Source organism: Nomascus leucogenys, chromosome 4 (assembly GCF_006542625.1).
Source record: "Nomascus leucogenys isolate Asia chromosome 4, Asia_NLE_v1, whole genome shotgun sequence".
In the NCBI taxonomy this organism is placed as follows: domain Eukaryota; kingdom Metazoa; phylum Chordata; class Mammalia; order Primates; family Hylobatidae; genus Nomascus; species Nomascus leucogenys.
Window position 1 is genome coordinate 29,867,581 of NC_044384.1, and position 13,297 is coordinate 29,880,877.

General features: G+C 51.1%; 1 protein-coding gene and 1 long non-coding RNA gene across 2 annotated transcripts in view; one reads left to right on the forward strand and one right to left on the reverse strand.

The window, feature by feature from the left end:
* Positions 1–13,297, forward strand: part of MYO5B (myosin VB) — a 403,095-nt gene that overhangs the window by 366,667 nt on the left and 23,131 nt on the right. The window contains exons 30-33 of the mRNA XM_030810458.1: positions 2,468–2,545; positions 5,679–5,877; positions 9,641–9,734; positions 11,982–12,125. Coding sequence (XP_030666318.1) covers positions 2,468–2,545; positions 5,679–5,877; positions 9,641–9,734; positions 11,982–12,125 — 515 coding nt within the window. The remainder of the gene's footprint in view (positions 1–2,467; positions 2,546–5,678; positions 5,878–9,640; positions 9,735–11,981; positions 12,126–13,297) is intronic.
* Positions 8,257–13,297, reverse strand: part of LOC115834741 — a 37,239-nt gene continuing 32,198 nt past the window's right edge. Inside the window, exon 4 of the long non-coding RNA XR_004029625.1 lies at positions 8,257–9,664. This is a non-coding gene — a long non-coding RNA (uncharacterized LOC115834741). The remainder of the gene's footprint in view (positions 9,665–13,297) is intronic.

Consider the following 13,297-nt stretch of genomic DNA (forward strand, 5'->3'; position numbering starts at 1 on the left):
TTCAATATCTTCACAGAGGCCAAGTAAATACTATCCTAGGCCTTGTCTGGGTTTTTATAAGATGTGGAAGAAACCTTTGCAGTAAGGTTAGTAATTAAAGATCTGGAAGAAACCTTTGCGATAATTCAGTGGGCTGCTTTCACTTTACCCATAAAGAAAGAGAGGCCCAGGATGTGGAGGTGATTAGCCCGGGCCATGGGCTCATTACAGGTGGGGCTGGGAGTTGCCCTGATGCTAGGTTCTCCAGCCAGTTTCCTGGATGCCGAGCCTCACTGCCTCCTGTGGCTGGAGACTGACTGCAGCGAGTTAACTTATCTCTGTGTGTCACAGTGGTCTCTCTGTAAATATTTGTAGATTTATTAATTGATATCAAGCACTTACATTTTCAACAAAAAATCCTGAGCCAAGTAGTTTGGGCTTTTTCTTTTCCCACCAGGAGGTAGCGCTCCCTCCCTGGCCTTGGCCCATAATAGCCTAAGTGGAGCTGGAGGATCTCCTCCAGGGGTTCTTTCCTCTGGGAACCAATGGCTGAAGCAAGTTGGTTGACTGGTTTTTAATTTACTCATGTGTCTGATTTCCTGAGCACTGTGGGCTGCCTGGGCTGCACAGTTCTCTACTTTTATCTTTGTCCATAGTGCCTGGCTTGTTGCAGAATTAAGAATTCTGGGAGTATGGCCCTGTGAGGCTGGTGGCCTGGGCATTAATGCTAACTTCCTTGTTGTGTGAGTCAGCTTCGCGTGCCCCACCCTAGAGAGCTCTGCAGTCTGTAGCTATATGGGGACGACAGAGGTGAGGTGACCCTCTGAGACAGAGCCCCAGCAGCCCCTCCCTGGGGGGTGGGGGGCTGGAGGCTGGAAAGGAGCTTTAGTGCAAGGTCTGGAGACCCTGGGTCCTGGTGCAGGAGTCAGTGTCTCTCTGGTGTGGGAAAGGAGGTGGGTGGAGCCCAGGATCCCTGCACTTGTTCTCTTTGAGCGCTGATGTCTCTACTTCCGGCCCTCCCCAAGAATCACTGCCGTGGTGTCTATAGTCCTCCAGTGAGCTGTGCCTTTGGGTTAAAGCACCAGCCGTGAAAGCCCCTAGTAAAATGCAGGCACTAACACCTGAGACGGGATGATGCTGAGTTATGAGTTTGGGATTTGTTAAAGTCTGTGTTAATGTTAATGATGGAGAGGTATAATGAGGCACATCCGACCCCCACTTTCTATCGTGGCCTGAAACAGTCTCTCAGGTTAAACATTAAAAGAGCCCTGGCTGAGGAGGAAGTCCCTTCAGATGGTGGGGCCTTAGGATTTTATTTTTGGTTTACAGATGGTTTGCCCCCTGGGAATGAGGACGAGGGGATTACGGGTCCTCATTTAGGGCTGTTTAGATGCAGTTCTTGCTCCATTATTCCTGCCTAGAAAGCTGGAATCTGGCCTGCAGGAGGAGTACTCCAGGAACAGAGGCTGTTAGGAGCAGGGAGATGGGGCAGAGTCCTGCTGGGGGCAGCAGGCCCCTACCTGCCCTCCTGCACCCAACTCTGCTGGCCCTTGAGTATCTCTGTGTGCCCAGGGCGGTGCAAGTTGAGGGCCTAGGTGGAGGTGAAACACTGGACACACCTGACCTCCAGCAGCGGCCCTTGCTGGCATGGGGCAGACACTGGGTGACTTGGAGACAGCAAAAGAGTTTGCATGTAGAGGGGTGAGGAGTCCTGCTTTCCCAAATTGAGTAAAAAGTGGTAATGCACCCCAGTCCCAAGGTCAAGGGGAGACATCATTCAGTTCTCATCTAGAGCATCACAAAACTTGTTTTAGCTATTTGAGAAAGACCCTGCAAGGAGAGCTGGAGTTAAGATTAGTTAATATTTTTGTGCCTTTAAGGAGTCTCAGAAAGATCTGCATTGAAAAGCAGGTAGTGTCTGCAGTCTCCTTCCTTACCCTGGTTGGTCCTGACGTCCCCCAGGGGCTTCCCATGCTGCTCTGCAGATGCAATGCCTTCCCCACCATGAGCCTCCTCACTACCTGCAGCTTCCTCCATGCACACTTAGGTTTCTGTCCTCCCAGCCCCTTTTGCATCTCTCCCTGTGCTTGTTTGAATCAATCTGATTGAGGGAAGCACCACGTGTGAGGCTATGTGAATGCTTCCACACTACCCGCACTGCTGCCTTGCTGCCATTTACAGAGTTACCAGAACAAGCTGGCCCTCTGCTGTCTCTTGGTCAGCATGCTTTCCCACCTGGGGTTATTAGCAGGCCCCACATGAGACCACATGAACCCACTTCCAAGATAGTACCTGAAACCAGAGAACTTGTGGGAGAGACGCTGTTTGCAGGTGACAGGAGAGGAAGAAGGGAAAATGAGAGTTCTTGAGCCTTGCCTTTTTTTCATTTCCAAACCTTGGCTAGAATCTCCTCACTTTCCAGGACACTCTGCCTGCCTGTCTCTTCCCTCTACACTGGACACCCTGTTTTTCTGTCCTTTGTTTCTAGCAAGACTGAGGATTGGGGATATTTAAATGAAGATGGAGAACTCGGCTTGGCCTACCAAGGCCTAAAGCAAGTTGCCAGGTGGAACGTATTCCTTTCTTCCTGTGTCTGCTTTGTCCGTTGTGCCTGCTCATGTCTATGCTTAACCGTTTTTCAGCTACAGTGGGTGCGAGAGCACGGGGAACAGTTGGCATGCAGTCTGGCTGGTAGCCCCTGTGGTTGACCATCTGTCGCTGTGCCCGGGCTGTGCAGATATGGCTGAGGGTGGCTGGTTGTTTGGGTCAAGGTGATAGCATTTAGTGGACCTCAAGAACCACATGGTCCAGCCCACTTGTTCTATAGGTGAAGAAAGAGACAAGTGCGGGAGGTCACATGGCAGCAGGCACACAGCTCTTTAGAACAAGGCTGAGAAGGAAACATACCTTTGGGGAATCCTGGGTCTGTGCTGCTTCCACACTACATATTGGCCCTCCTAACTGCAGGATCAGCCAAAAATGTCTGCCTGATCTGTGCTGCTGGCTGTGCTCCAAATGCGACTTGTGCCCCCCAGAGCCTGCCATCAGTACGTGTGCTGGTCCTGATCTCCGGGAGTCCCTGGTGCTGATGGCAGCCAAGTGCAGTGCATGCACCTTGACATCTGGCCTCACAGCACCTTCGTGGGGTGGAGACACTGAAGCCTGGAGGGTTTAAGGAAATTGCTGGTGAAGCAGAAGATCCAGAATTTGAACCTGGTTCCATCTGATATCAGAGTCTCTGCCTGAAACCCACTGGCCCTCAGCAATGGGTGAGCAGCTTAGCCAGACAGGGTAGGCATGCACCAAAAGGACACCATGTGATGGTCACACCATAGGCCTGTTGACCGCAGGTGGCTTTTAAGAGCTGTGGCATAGCTCAACAAGAGGTGGACTGGTGATCATTGAGCTCGCTTTCCAGAGAGGAAACCGGGACTCGACAAGGTGGCATGAGTGCTGGGCCCAGCTCCCTCAGCCAGGTGGTGGCGGAGCAGGAGCCGGAAGCCCTCATGCTGCTTCTCCTTGCTGCCTGCTGAGGATGTAGTAAAGGTACCATTGCACCAAGAGCATCTCTTCTTGGAAAAAGAAAGTTTACTCAGCTGATTGACAGGGTAGTGTTTCTCTGGGTTCAGATGTAGCCCCACAATCTGTGAGCAAGGTGACATGGTGGGTCTGTTTCCTTGTGAATGGAATAGGACCTTCCTCATGGGGCATTATAAGGAATAAGGTTAATACAGGTGAAGTACTTTGCACATGCCTGATATGTAACCACGGAATAATAAATATTAGCTGCTACTTCTGTTACTATCATGGTTATTATTCAGTAAGATCAGATTTCTGTCCCAGCAAGTAGTTTGTTTTATTGGAGGAAGGGCCCTTGTATGAAGTCAGGTGATTCCTTGTGCCTCTCCATCAGCAGATCAGATGTGGTTTCATGAATCGGCAACTGAATGCATTAATAAAGCACAGACCTATGAATCAAGAGTCCTGGTTTCTAGAATCAGCCCTGCCACTGGTCGTGGCCTCAAAGCTCTTTTGGCCTTAGTTTTCTCACCTGCACGATGAGGTGGCTAGCCTAATGTTTAAGTAGGAACAGACCCTGGCTGAGTCACTCAGCTACAGTCCACCTGGAGAATAAGACATGAACAGTGAACGTGCTGCACGAGGCAGGAGAGAAATCCTCAGGGCAGCTCGCCTAGAACCCAAGAGTGTCTTTTCTCTCTCATTAAATGTATAACTTATTGGTGACTACTTTTAAAGTGCTTACTGTAGCCAATATTGGATATTATCTAAATGCTGTATTTCATTTAAAATCCTGATTTAATTACCCAATTATCCTCCACAAATCTCATGTTATTTTTCTTTGGTAATAGGTAATATCGCCTGTAGTGAATGAGTGATTCTCTCAATCACTTCTTCAATCATGTAACTTTGTTGAGGAGCCACTGGGAGTCAGATGTTACACCCACTGCTGCTGTGGAGCTGACTCAGCTACATAAAATGTGGTTGCTTATATCAACAGTGTAGACTTTCCCTCTCTCTCTTGCTCCCTTGTAGACATGGTCCCACCTGTCTTATGACAATTAAAAACATGGCGCCTTCATCCAGGGCAGCCACAGCCTCTAATAGCTGTCCCCTGGGCACAACCTGGTTCCTACCTGTGTGCCTACCTTGGTCATAATCGTTATTTGCATCCCTGGAAGACACTGGGGTGGATTTTTTCCATGTAACCATGTCTGGAAGCTCTTTACAGTACAGTACCTCTCCCCCAGCACCCTAGCTTTCTTCCATATGAAGCCTGCTGCACTGAATCAGAAAGCTGATTTAAGTAACTAAGTCCAAGAAGGACAGCATCATGGTCATATTAGCATCTAACTTCCTGAAGATGAGGCTGCCCATGAGCCTTCATTAATCTCTTGCCTTCTATTATGATGGGAGCATTGCCCAGGTAACTGGCACCTCTCCTGGTCTTGGGCCTTTTGACTCAGAGTGTTCTGAGACTTCTTCTCAATCTTTGCAAGATCTCTAGATCTCTCTGCTTCTTGTCATGACACCAGCTGATCTTACACCTTCCCCAAGATCATTTGCAAATAGTCTTAGTTTTCATTTTTGGCTGGAGGAAACTTGTATATAAAAATTGTGTATGTAGTAATTGTATGTATAAAATGGGGCTAGTAATAATGGTAAAGATAAAAAAGAAAGCGGCTAATATTTTGCCTTTCTAAAACTTGTGGAGAATCTGCCACAGGGAAAATATGTGAATAATATAATTAGCTCAGTTTTGCCAGAGTTTTATCTTAAGAAGGAGGTTCTTGTGGACTTTGGGGCAGATGTAGATGTTTTTATTTAAAAGATGCTTTAAGAAATGTATTTCTGTTGATGGACATTTTGACAGGGAGACAATCTTTCAATCCCAAACCATCAAACTATGCTCACAGAATGAGGAACAAGGGTCGAGAAAAAGGCTTAGGACCAGAAGTACCTTTGGCCTTGGTTTCCCATCATCTAAGAGGAGGACAGTTTGGCCTGCTTGCCTCGTGGTCCCCATGGCATCTGTATCCTGCTGCGTTCATCCCTCTGCGGGATGTGCAACCGCTGCTGCTGTATGCTTGGCTGCTCCCCTGTTGTGTTTCTGCCTGTGCCCCCTCACAAAGGGGGCCCTGGCCTGGGCCACGTGCTCATCTGTCCTCTCCCTGGCACAGGCTGCTGGAGGCTCAGCTGCAGGCCCAGAGCCTGGAGCATGAGGAGGAGGTGGAGCGTCTCAAGGCCCAGCTCGAGGCCCTGAAGGAGGAGATGGACAAACAGCAGCAGACCTTCTGCCAGACGCTACTGCTCTCCCCAGAGGCCCAGGTGGAATTCGGCATCCAGCAGGAGATATCCCGGCTGACCAACGAGAATCTGGTGGGTAGCCATGTCTAGTGGACCCCAGCTTTGGGAAGTCACATTCTGGAAGAAAATGGGATCGGGGTTGCCTTTGGCAAAACTGACAAGGTTCATGACCCTTGGCCCTATAGTAGGAACAGAGATTCTAGAATTCTCCAGTCAAGACCCCTTCACTGGAGCTGAAAGATCTCAGCCTCACTCCTATGCCTGGGGCCTTGTTGTTGGCTGGGGGGCCTCACCTGCCTTCTTGCCGAATTTCATTGGTCTGAGCTGCTTTACCTGGCAGCTGGCTTCCAAGAGGATGAAAGCAGGAACAGCGAGACCCCTTAAGACTCAGTCCCGGAACTAACTGTTGCTTCTGCCCATTGATCAAAACCAGTCTCATGGCTAGGCCAGATATGGTGAGAGAGAGATTCTACCTCTTGAGGGGAGGAGTAGTGGAAGAAGTTGTTGGGGGCCTCTTTGCAGACAGTCAGCAAAGGAGCCCCAGCAGATGCCAGAAAAATGGAAGAGGGCCCCTGTCTGATGAGAGCTTGCAGATTGGTCAGTAGGGGAAGCAAGGTATGTGATAAAGGAGAGAAAGTAGATAGTGTTTTTAAAAGCATGATTCTGCCTTGAGTTAACAATGAGTATTACAGGAAGAGAATAAATGGTGGGGCGAGCTTTTGGGAGGACGTGAGGCTTGAGCTGAGACAGGAGATATGAAGGGGATGTCAATCATGGAGACTGGCAGAGGGGGAGGGAGAAGAAAAGCATGGACCAAGGCAACCAGACAGGAGTGAAGGCAGTCGGAGGGTGGGGCTCAGCAGTGCCAATCACCTTCTGGAGCTGAATGTGCCTGTGGAGTGCAACACGTTCATGTGCCCACAATGCATCCCGTCCAGGAGTCCAGCCATGGCTGTCATTTCACTTTATAACCAGATCATCTGTGGTTGGGTGGCCAGTTCACTTGATCCCAAGAGGAAAAGTGGGGTCCCAGACTCACAGCTGAATAGCACTTACATACACATGATCTTCCCTCCCTCCCTCTCTCTCCCTCTCTTTGTCTGCAAGTCACTCTCTGATGCATATAAATGTGTTACCTGGTGGCTTTATGAAAAGAAATGCACCATATTAAAGAAAGCTACCTGGCCAGCTTCTGCCAGGTAGAGGAGGCAGCCTAGGAAATGCATTTGGTGGCTTATGTTCCCTGGGGGGCCATTGACCAAGTAGTGCAGTGAACAATCACCCTATAAAGAGGGCTGTGCACCATGCAGGTACTGCGTTAGCTCACAGCACACCAACACAGGGTTACCAAGGCCACACTTAGGAGAGTTAGTGAATGGAAAGAGGTGGGTAGTCCTACCTTAGGAGACCTACCTTAAGAGAGCAAAAGGAAACTGCAGTGGGCCCCTCTGCTGGGGTGGTGACACTGGGGCATGAGTAGGGGCCTGTGCTGCTGGCCGGGCAAGGAGGAGGAGGAGGAGGAGGGCTCCAGCTTGCAGCCTACTGAGAGACTCCTTCCAGAACGTGGTCCTCCTCATTTGCCCAGACAGAGTCTGGGAACCCTAGGGAAAGCCAGCTACAGCAGGTTCCAGGGGCTGTTGGTGATGTATGTTCACCTGCTTAGCAAGCATTCCTGCCTACCGTGTGCCAGCTGGTGAAGCACTGACCTCTGGCAGAGAGGAGACCGTGTATACACAACCACAGCACAAGGTGCTTGGCAGCCTCACGGGCAGTATAAAGGAAGTCAGGGGAAACGGCTTGAGGCTGGAGTGGTTGGGAAGGTGTCTGTGTAGAGGGGAAGATGTGATTGTCCCTCCTGGTAGCAACTTGAAAAGTTTAGAGCCATCTTCAGATGTGCTCATTTTTCATTTCCAAGATTCCTTATGAATTGAACTCATTATTCTGTAAGCTTTTGTAATTTTAGGCTTTAGGACTTCGGGCCTTGGTGTCTCCACAAGTTTACAACCACTGTGGCCAGCACTGTGTTCCCTTTATTTGTTCTAAATTTGTTGATTTCAAGCTTTAAAGATTCCCATGTGGTTCCAATACCCCTACAAAGTTTGGGTAGCATAGCTCTATGTAATTCCCCTTAGCACATTAAGGAATTCAGCCTTCTGGGATTTGTAGGGGGTTGGGGGTTAGACACCCAGGCATGTCTTAGCACAAAGCCACCATTAGTGACATGGATCTTTACAATCACCTCTGCTTGAGCATTTCGGGAGGGGTATTGGATTTTCTGGGCTTTCCTGAGAAGCTGACTGAGATGTCAGAGCTCTCAAAGACAGGAGTCAAAGCCTGGCCACTGGATTAATCTTTCCTTCTTGAAGCATCTGGTGTATAAGATGCTACAAATAGGCATTAGAGCATTTATTGTCTGTCCTCCCAGGGTGTAGTGAGGGTTTTCAAAGTAATGGTGGAAAAGACACAAGAAATACTTTATCTTGTGGATTTGCTAATGTTGTACAGAGGAGCTTTGGACTGATGGTGGTCACAGTACCAGCGTCCTGGTCCTGATCCGGTCTGGAGCAGCCCTGGGCTCCCCATTCACTGGGCTGGCCAAGTCTTGTGGCCCCAAGTGTTAATCCTTTGCAAGGGTCAGAGCTGTAGCTGAGGATTCAGTGGGGTTGGATCTGGGCAGGGTTATATGAGCACGAGGCAGGGGTGGCAGTGCAGCAGAGCCGGGGGGCCAGGGATGTCACATGCTTTGGTGCTGCTTGGGAAGGCACCTAACGGGGGAGACGGAGTCTGAGTAGAACTCAGGGTTCACAGGAGACCTTTGGTAGCCACAGAGAATCCTGGCTCAAGTTTCTCTAGACACCTGGGTCCTTTCTACCAACTGGCCTCTCACAGAGAGGCCACTCTTAGGTCACTGATTAAGGTTTTACTGTCTGCTGCCTCTCCTGTCATTTAAGCTGGGTTTTTAGATGCCTCTCAATTTAAGAAGTATTTTTAAAGATTTGCTTCTTTATCAAGATGAATAAAGTCCCTAACAACATCTATAACTAGGTGTGTAGCTTGGGATGGCCACATCCCTGGGACTGGGCCAACTCCTGTCAACAGGCTGATCTTAAAAAGTTGTCACCCAATGTGTTTGTAGAGGCTCCACCCTGGATTACTCGCTTCTGTCTTCCTGTTGCTCTCTAGTCACCGAGGCCAGCTCTAATGGTGATGGAGCAGGGCTCCTCTTCTCCTCTTTGTGTCCCTGGCCACAGAGGACCACTGCTAAGCTGGGATGGGGGTGACATTAATGACAGCAAACTCCTCCTCAGTGGCTTGCTGTTCTAGGTCTCAGTGGGCTGATGGGCTTCCAGTGGCAACAGCTGCTAGGGACTGGGGCCACACCAGTGTCCTGTTTTGCCTCTGGGCCCTGGATAATCTCACTTGCCTGCTTGCTCTTCCAACCTCACTGACCCCTGCATTCTCACACCTCCACCTGTCCATTCCTTCCCAGGGCACTGCCCGCCCCACCCTGGGGCTCCTAGGCTGAGTGTGTCTCCTGGGGGGTTGGCATGGCAACCAGAGGAGGCTTGGCTTGGGGAGGCTTGGGATTCAGCAAGGCGCCAGAGAGCCTGACCTGGGAGGAGTCTTGCCTTGAGAGAATGGACTCTGACTCATCATCTCCCACTTCCTGAGTTCCAGAGCAGGTGGCAACAGCCTGTGAGGAGCAGCTTTCCTGGCGCATTTCTGACGGCTGCCCACGGGCCGCACTGGTCACCTCCCACTCCAAGCAGGATTTTACCCCCACCATCCCAGGCCAGGCTGATGTCTGTTCTCACACTGCTTCCTCTGCTTCCAGGACCTTAAAGAACTGGTAGAAAAGCTGGAAAAGAATGAGAGGAAGCTCAAAAAGCAACTGAAGATTTACATGAAGAAAGCCCAGGACCTAGAAGGTAGGGGGGTGTGAGTGAGTGTGTTTTGTGAATCAGAGGTACACTTGGCCACACCTGTGGGTGTGAGCTGCCTGCCTGCCCTCTGCACATTCTTCCTACTTCATCGATTCCTTGGTGACTCTGTCCAGTCCAGCCACACGATAGAAGTCAGATCCCATGAGCTTACACATCTACAGTTGCCAGAATATGGACAAAAGACGCTTGAATTCAGCCAGTTTGGGTGCTTACTCTGAGCAAGGCTCTGCAGGGCTAGATGAATGGGGAACCCAGAGGTGACCTGGTGGTCCCTGCCCTCAAACGGCTTGAAGTTTGCTGTGTAACACAAAGACCTAAACCCCAAGGTCCTCACTCCATGCTGGGGAGTCAGGATTAAACTTCCAATCTGGGATCTTCAGGTAGAGATTTAAATCACTCTTCCAGAAAGACCTAGAATGTTCTCTCCCTCTGACTCCCTGCTGCAAATCTCACTGTGTCACTCTTTACGTATGTCACCCTGCCTGGAACCCTCTTTCAGCCCCTCACTGCTTGGATACCCCTCCACATCCTTCCACCCTCAGCTCAGGAGCCACATGCCCAGGGCTTGAGTCTCATCTTAGATAGTCCTGACCCTGCTTGTGTGTTGGGCACAGCCCTGATCACAGGTGTCATTTTACCTGTTTAATCTCCTGCTCCTCTAGACTGGAAGCTCTTAGAGGGCAGGGATGTCTGTGATCTCCATGCAGGGGGACACTTCTCTTCATATCTGCCCATGTGCCCACCAACTTTGGATTTGCTATTCCTCTAGTTCTCATTCTCCTAGTCTCTTGGCTTCAAGCTTTGCTTACTCTGAAGACCTATCACTCTCTCTTTTCTGATGTTTCTCTGTGTCTGCCCCTACCCCTGTGTCCAGTTCTTGTCCCCTGTTCCCAGATTGCTTAGTAGCTTCCCAGTCCTGTTTTTTCACAGCACTGTCTGGCCTTTGCTGTTGCCTTATTGCCTGCAGAATGAAATCTCAGCCCTTGTCTGCCAGCCTTCATCCTCTCACACTCTTCCCCACCTCCGCTCAGAGCCTCCCTTCAGCCACTAGGAGTTCATGGAGCACCCTTCCCTGGGTGTCACTCATCCTGGTCCTCTTCCATTGGTCCTCTCCCAGTGGATCAGCCCCTTTGAACCTGGATGTGAGAGTCCCCCCTTCATCCCACCTCTTCCGTGGGGTCCTTTGAGCCCCACCACCATCAGCACCTACATCATCAGCACCCACCCTTCATCCCACCTCCTCCGTGGGGTCCTTCCAGCCCACCACCACCAGCACCCACATCACACACTCCTGGCTTGGTGCCTGACTGAGCTGTGTCGTAGTGTTTCCATGTGAATGTACAGATGTGTCTCCTTAGTTCGACTGGCCAGGGACAGATTAAGCATGCCATAGTGTCTGTTCCCATGCTTAGGACAGCGTCCCGTGTGCAGTCAGCACTGCGATGTGTTTGGGAATAACGCTGTGGTTGCCCACTGTCCCTCTACCATGGTGTGAGGCTGAGGAGAGGCCTGAGTGAGGGTTGACCAGGCCTTTATACCCTCAACCCTGCCACCGAAACTCTTCCCAAATAGTCATCATCTTATGTAGTTGCAAAGACTGCACTTGGCAGCTTCCTAAACCTGAACCTGCATTTAGTGGCTGAGGACGTGTCCTTACTATCACCATCACCACCCTGATCCACCGCCCACAGGTGACAGACAGTGCCCAGGCCTTGCCCTGAACACCTGGGTTTGCCCAGCGGCTGCATCACGATGGCCGCGCTGTGGCCGCACACAGGGAACTGAGTGTAGTGGGCCAGGCCGAAGCCAAGCACTTCCCAGAAAAATGGTATCTCCTTTCCTTAGAAGTCAGTAGGGAAAGAGAAACAGCTGTGCAGGAGCTGCGACAGACCATGCTGGCTCTCATCCTTCACAAGTTTTCTCTGGTCTGAAACCTGCCTGATGCCTTTTCGGATGTTTCCTCTCCCCTATTCAGAGTGTGGACCCCAGTGTTGGATGCTGAGCTCCTCACTTACACTTGGGGTGTGGCTCTGGCTGCAGGAACAGACCCCGCAAAGAGAGTGGAAGCTCGGAGAACCCAGTATGCCCCCTGCCCCAGGTCCCATCCTCCACCTGCCAGAGATGCCCCTTCCCCCGCCCCAGGTCCCATCCTCCACCCGCCAGAGATGCCCGCTACCCTCAGGCCTGCAGTTGGAAGTCTCATCCATGCTTTCTGTTTTCTTTCCTGCTCAGCTGCCCAGGCATTGGCCCAGAGTGAGAGGAAGCGCCATGAGCTCAACAGGCAGGTCACGGTCCAGCGGAAAGAGAAGGATTTCCAGGGCATGCTGGAGTACCACAAAGAGGACGAGGCCCTCCTCATCCGGAACCTGGTGACAGGTCAGGACCCTCTGTGCCACCCCATGCTGCCTGCCCCTCCTTCAGCCCCCACTCCCATCTCCATCCCCAGCACAACCCCCACACCCCTTCCTCCACCTCCTGCACAGCCCCCACCCTCTGTCTGCTACTTGCCCTTGCACCTGCCCCCATCTTCCACTCCCCACACCCACTCTCATCCTCCCTCCAGCTCCTGCTGTCTCCAGCTGCTATTCTTGATGGCAAGACCCACTGCTTCTTTGTTCTGCCCACAGGATGGAAGTGGGAGGGGAGCCGCCCACATGCTTTTCCTCAGCAGCAGCCACAGCCCCCTTTCCTTGGTGCAGCTCTGTATGGGCCACAGTGCTTTGGCAATGATGGAAGCTCATGCTTTTGGAGCACATCCTCTGCCAGACACATCCTTCTGCCAGACTCATCCCTCATTTAATCCTCACAACCTCCCTTTAAGTCAGAACTGCTGCCTTCTCATTTTACACTGAAGGAAACGGAGACTCACTCTAGTAACTTGCCCAGGTCACACAGCTGGGAAGCAGTGGATCAAGGATTCAGATTCCTTCTGTTTGGTTAGGACTTTACAGTTTAAAGTGCTATGTGGTACAGCACATGTGGATGTGGTCTCTGGAATCACATGGGCTGTGTTCAGACCTGGCTTCTTTCCTAACTAGCCACACATGGCCGTGGCTGTACTACTCACCAGTGTTCTTGTGTAGAGCACAGGAAAGGGGATCATGCCGCTGGCATGGAGTTGTGAGAATGACAGTTCATATTTCGTTGCTCACACATGGTCCCTGGACCAGCAGCATCAGCATCACCTGGGAAGGGGCAAGAGATGCAGAGTTTCGGGCTCCATGCCAGGCCTCCTGGATTGCAAAGCACATAACAAGATGCCAGATGACATTCACAGGCTCATTAAAGTGAGGAATGCTAAGCTCCTGCAGTCTGTCTGGGATCACCCTGGTCCCACTGTCAAAGTTCATCAGGGTTAGCTTTTACTGTCTGTGCGATCATCTACAGTTTCTCATCCAGGCATGTGGCTGAATCAGGGCTGGCCTGCCAGCCCCCCACCCCCATGTGCTCCCTAGGGCCACCAGGCAGCTGTGGGAGCCACTGCTCAGAATCCCTTCCCCAGCTGGGCTCCTAGAACTGAAAGACCTTCCACACTAGCTGCCAAGAGG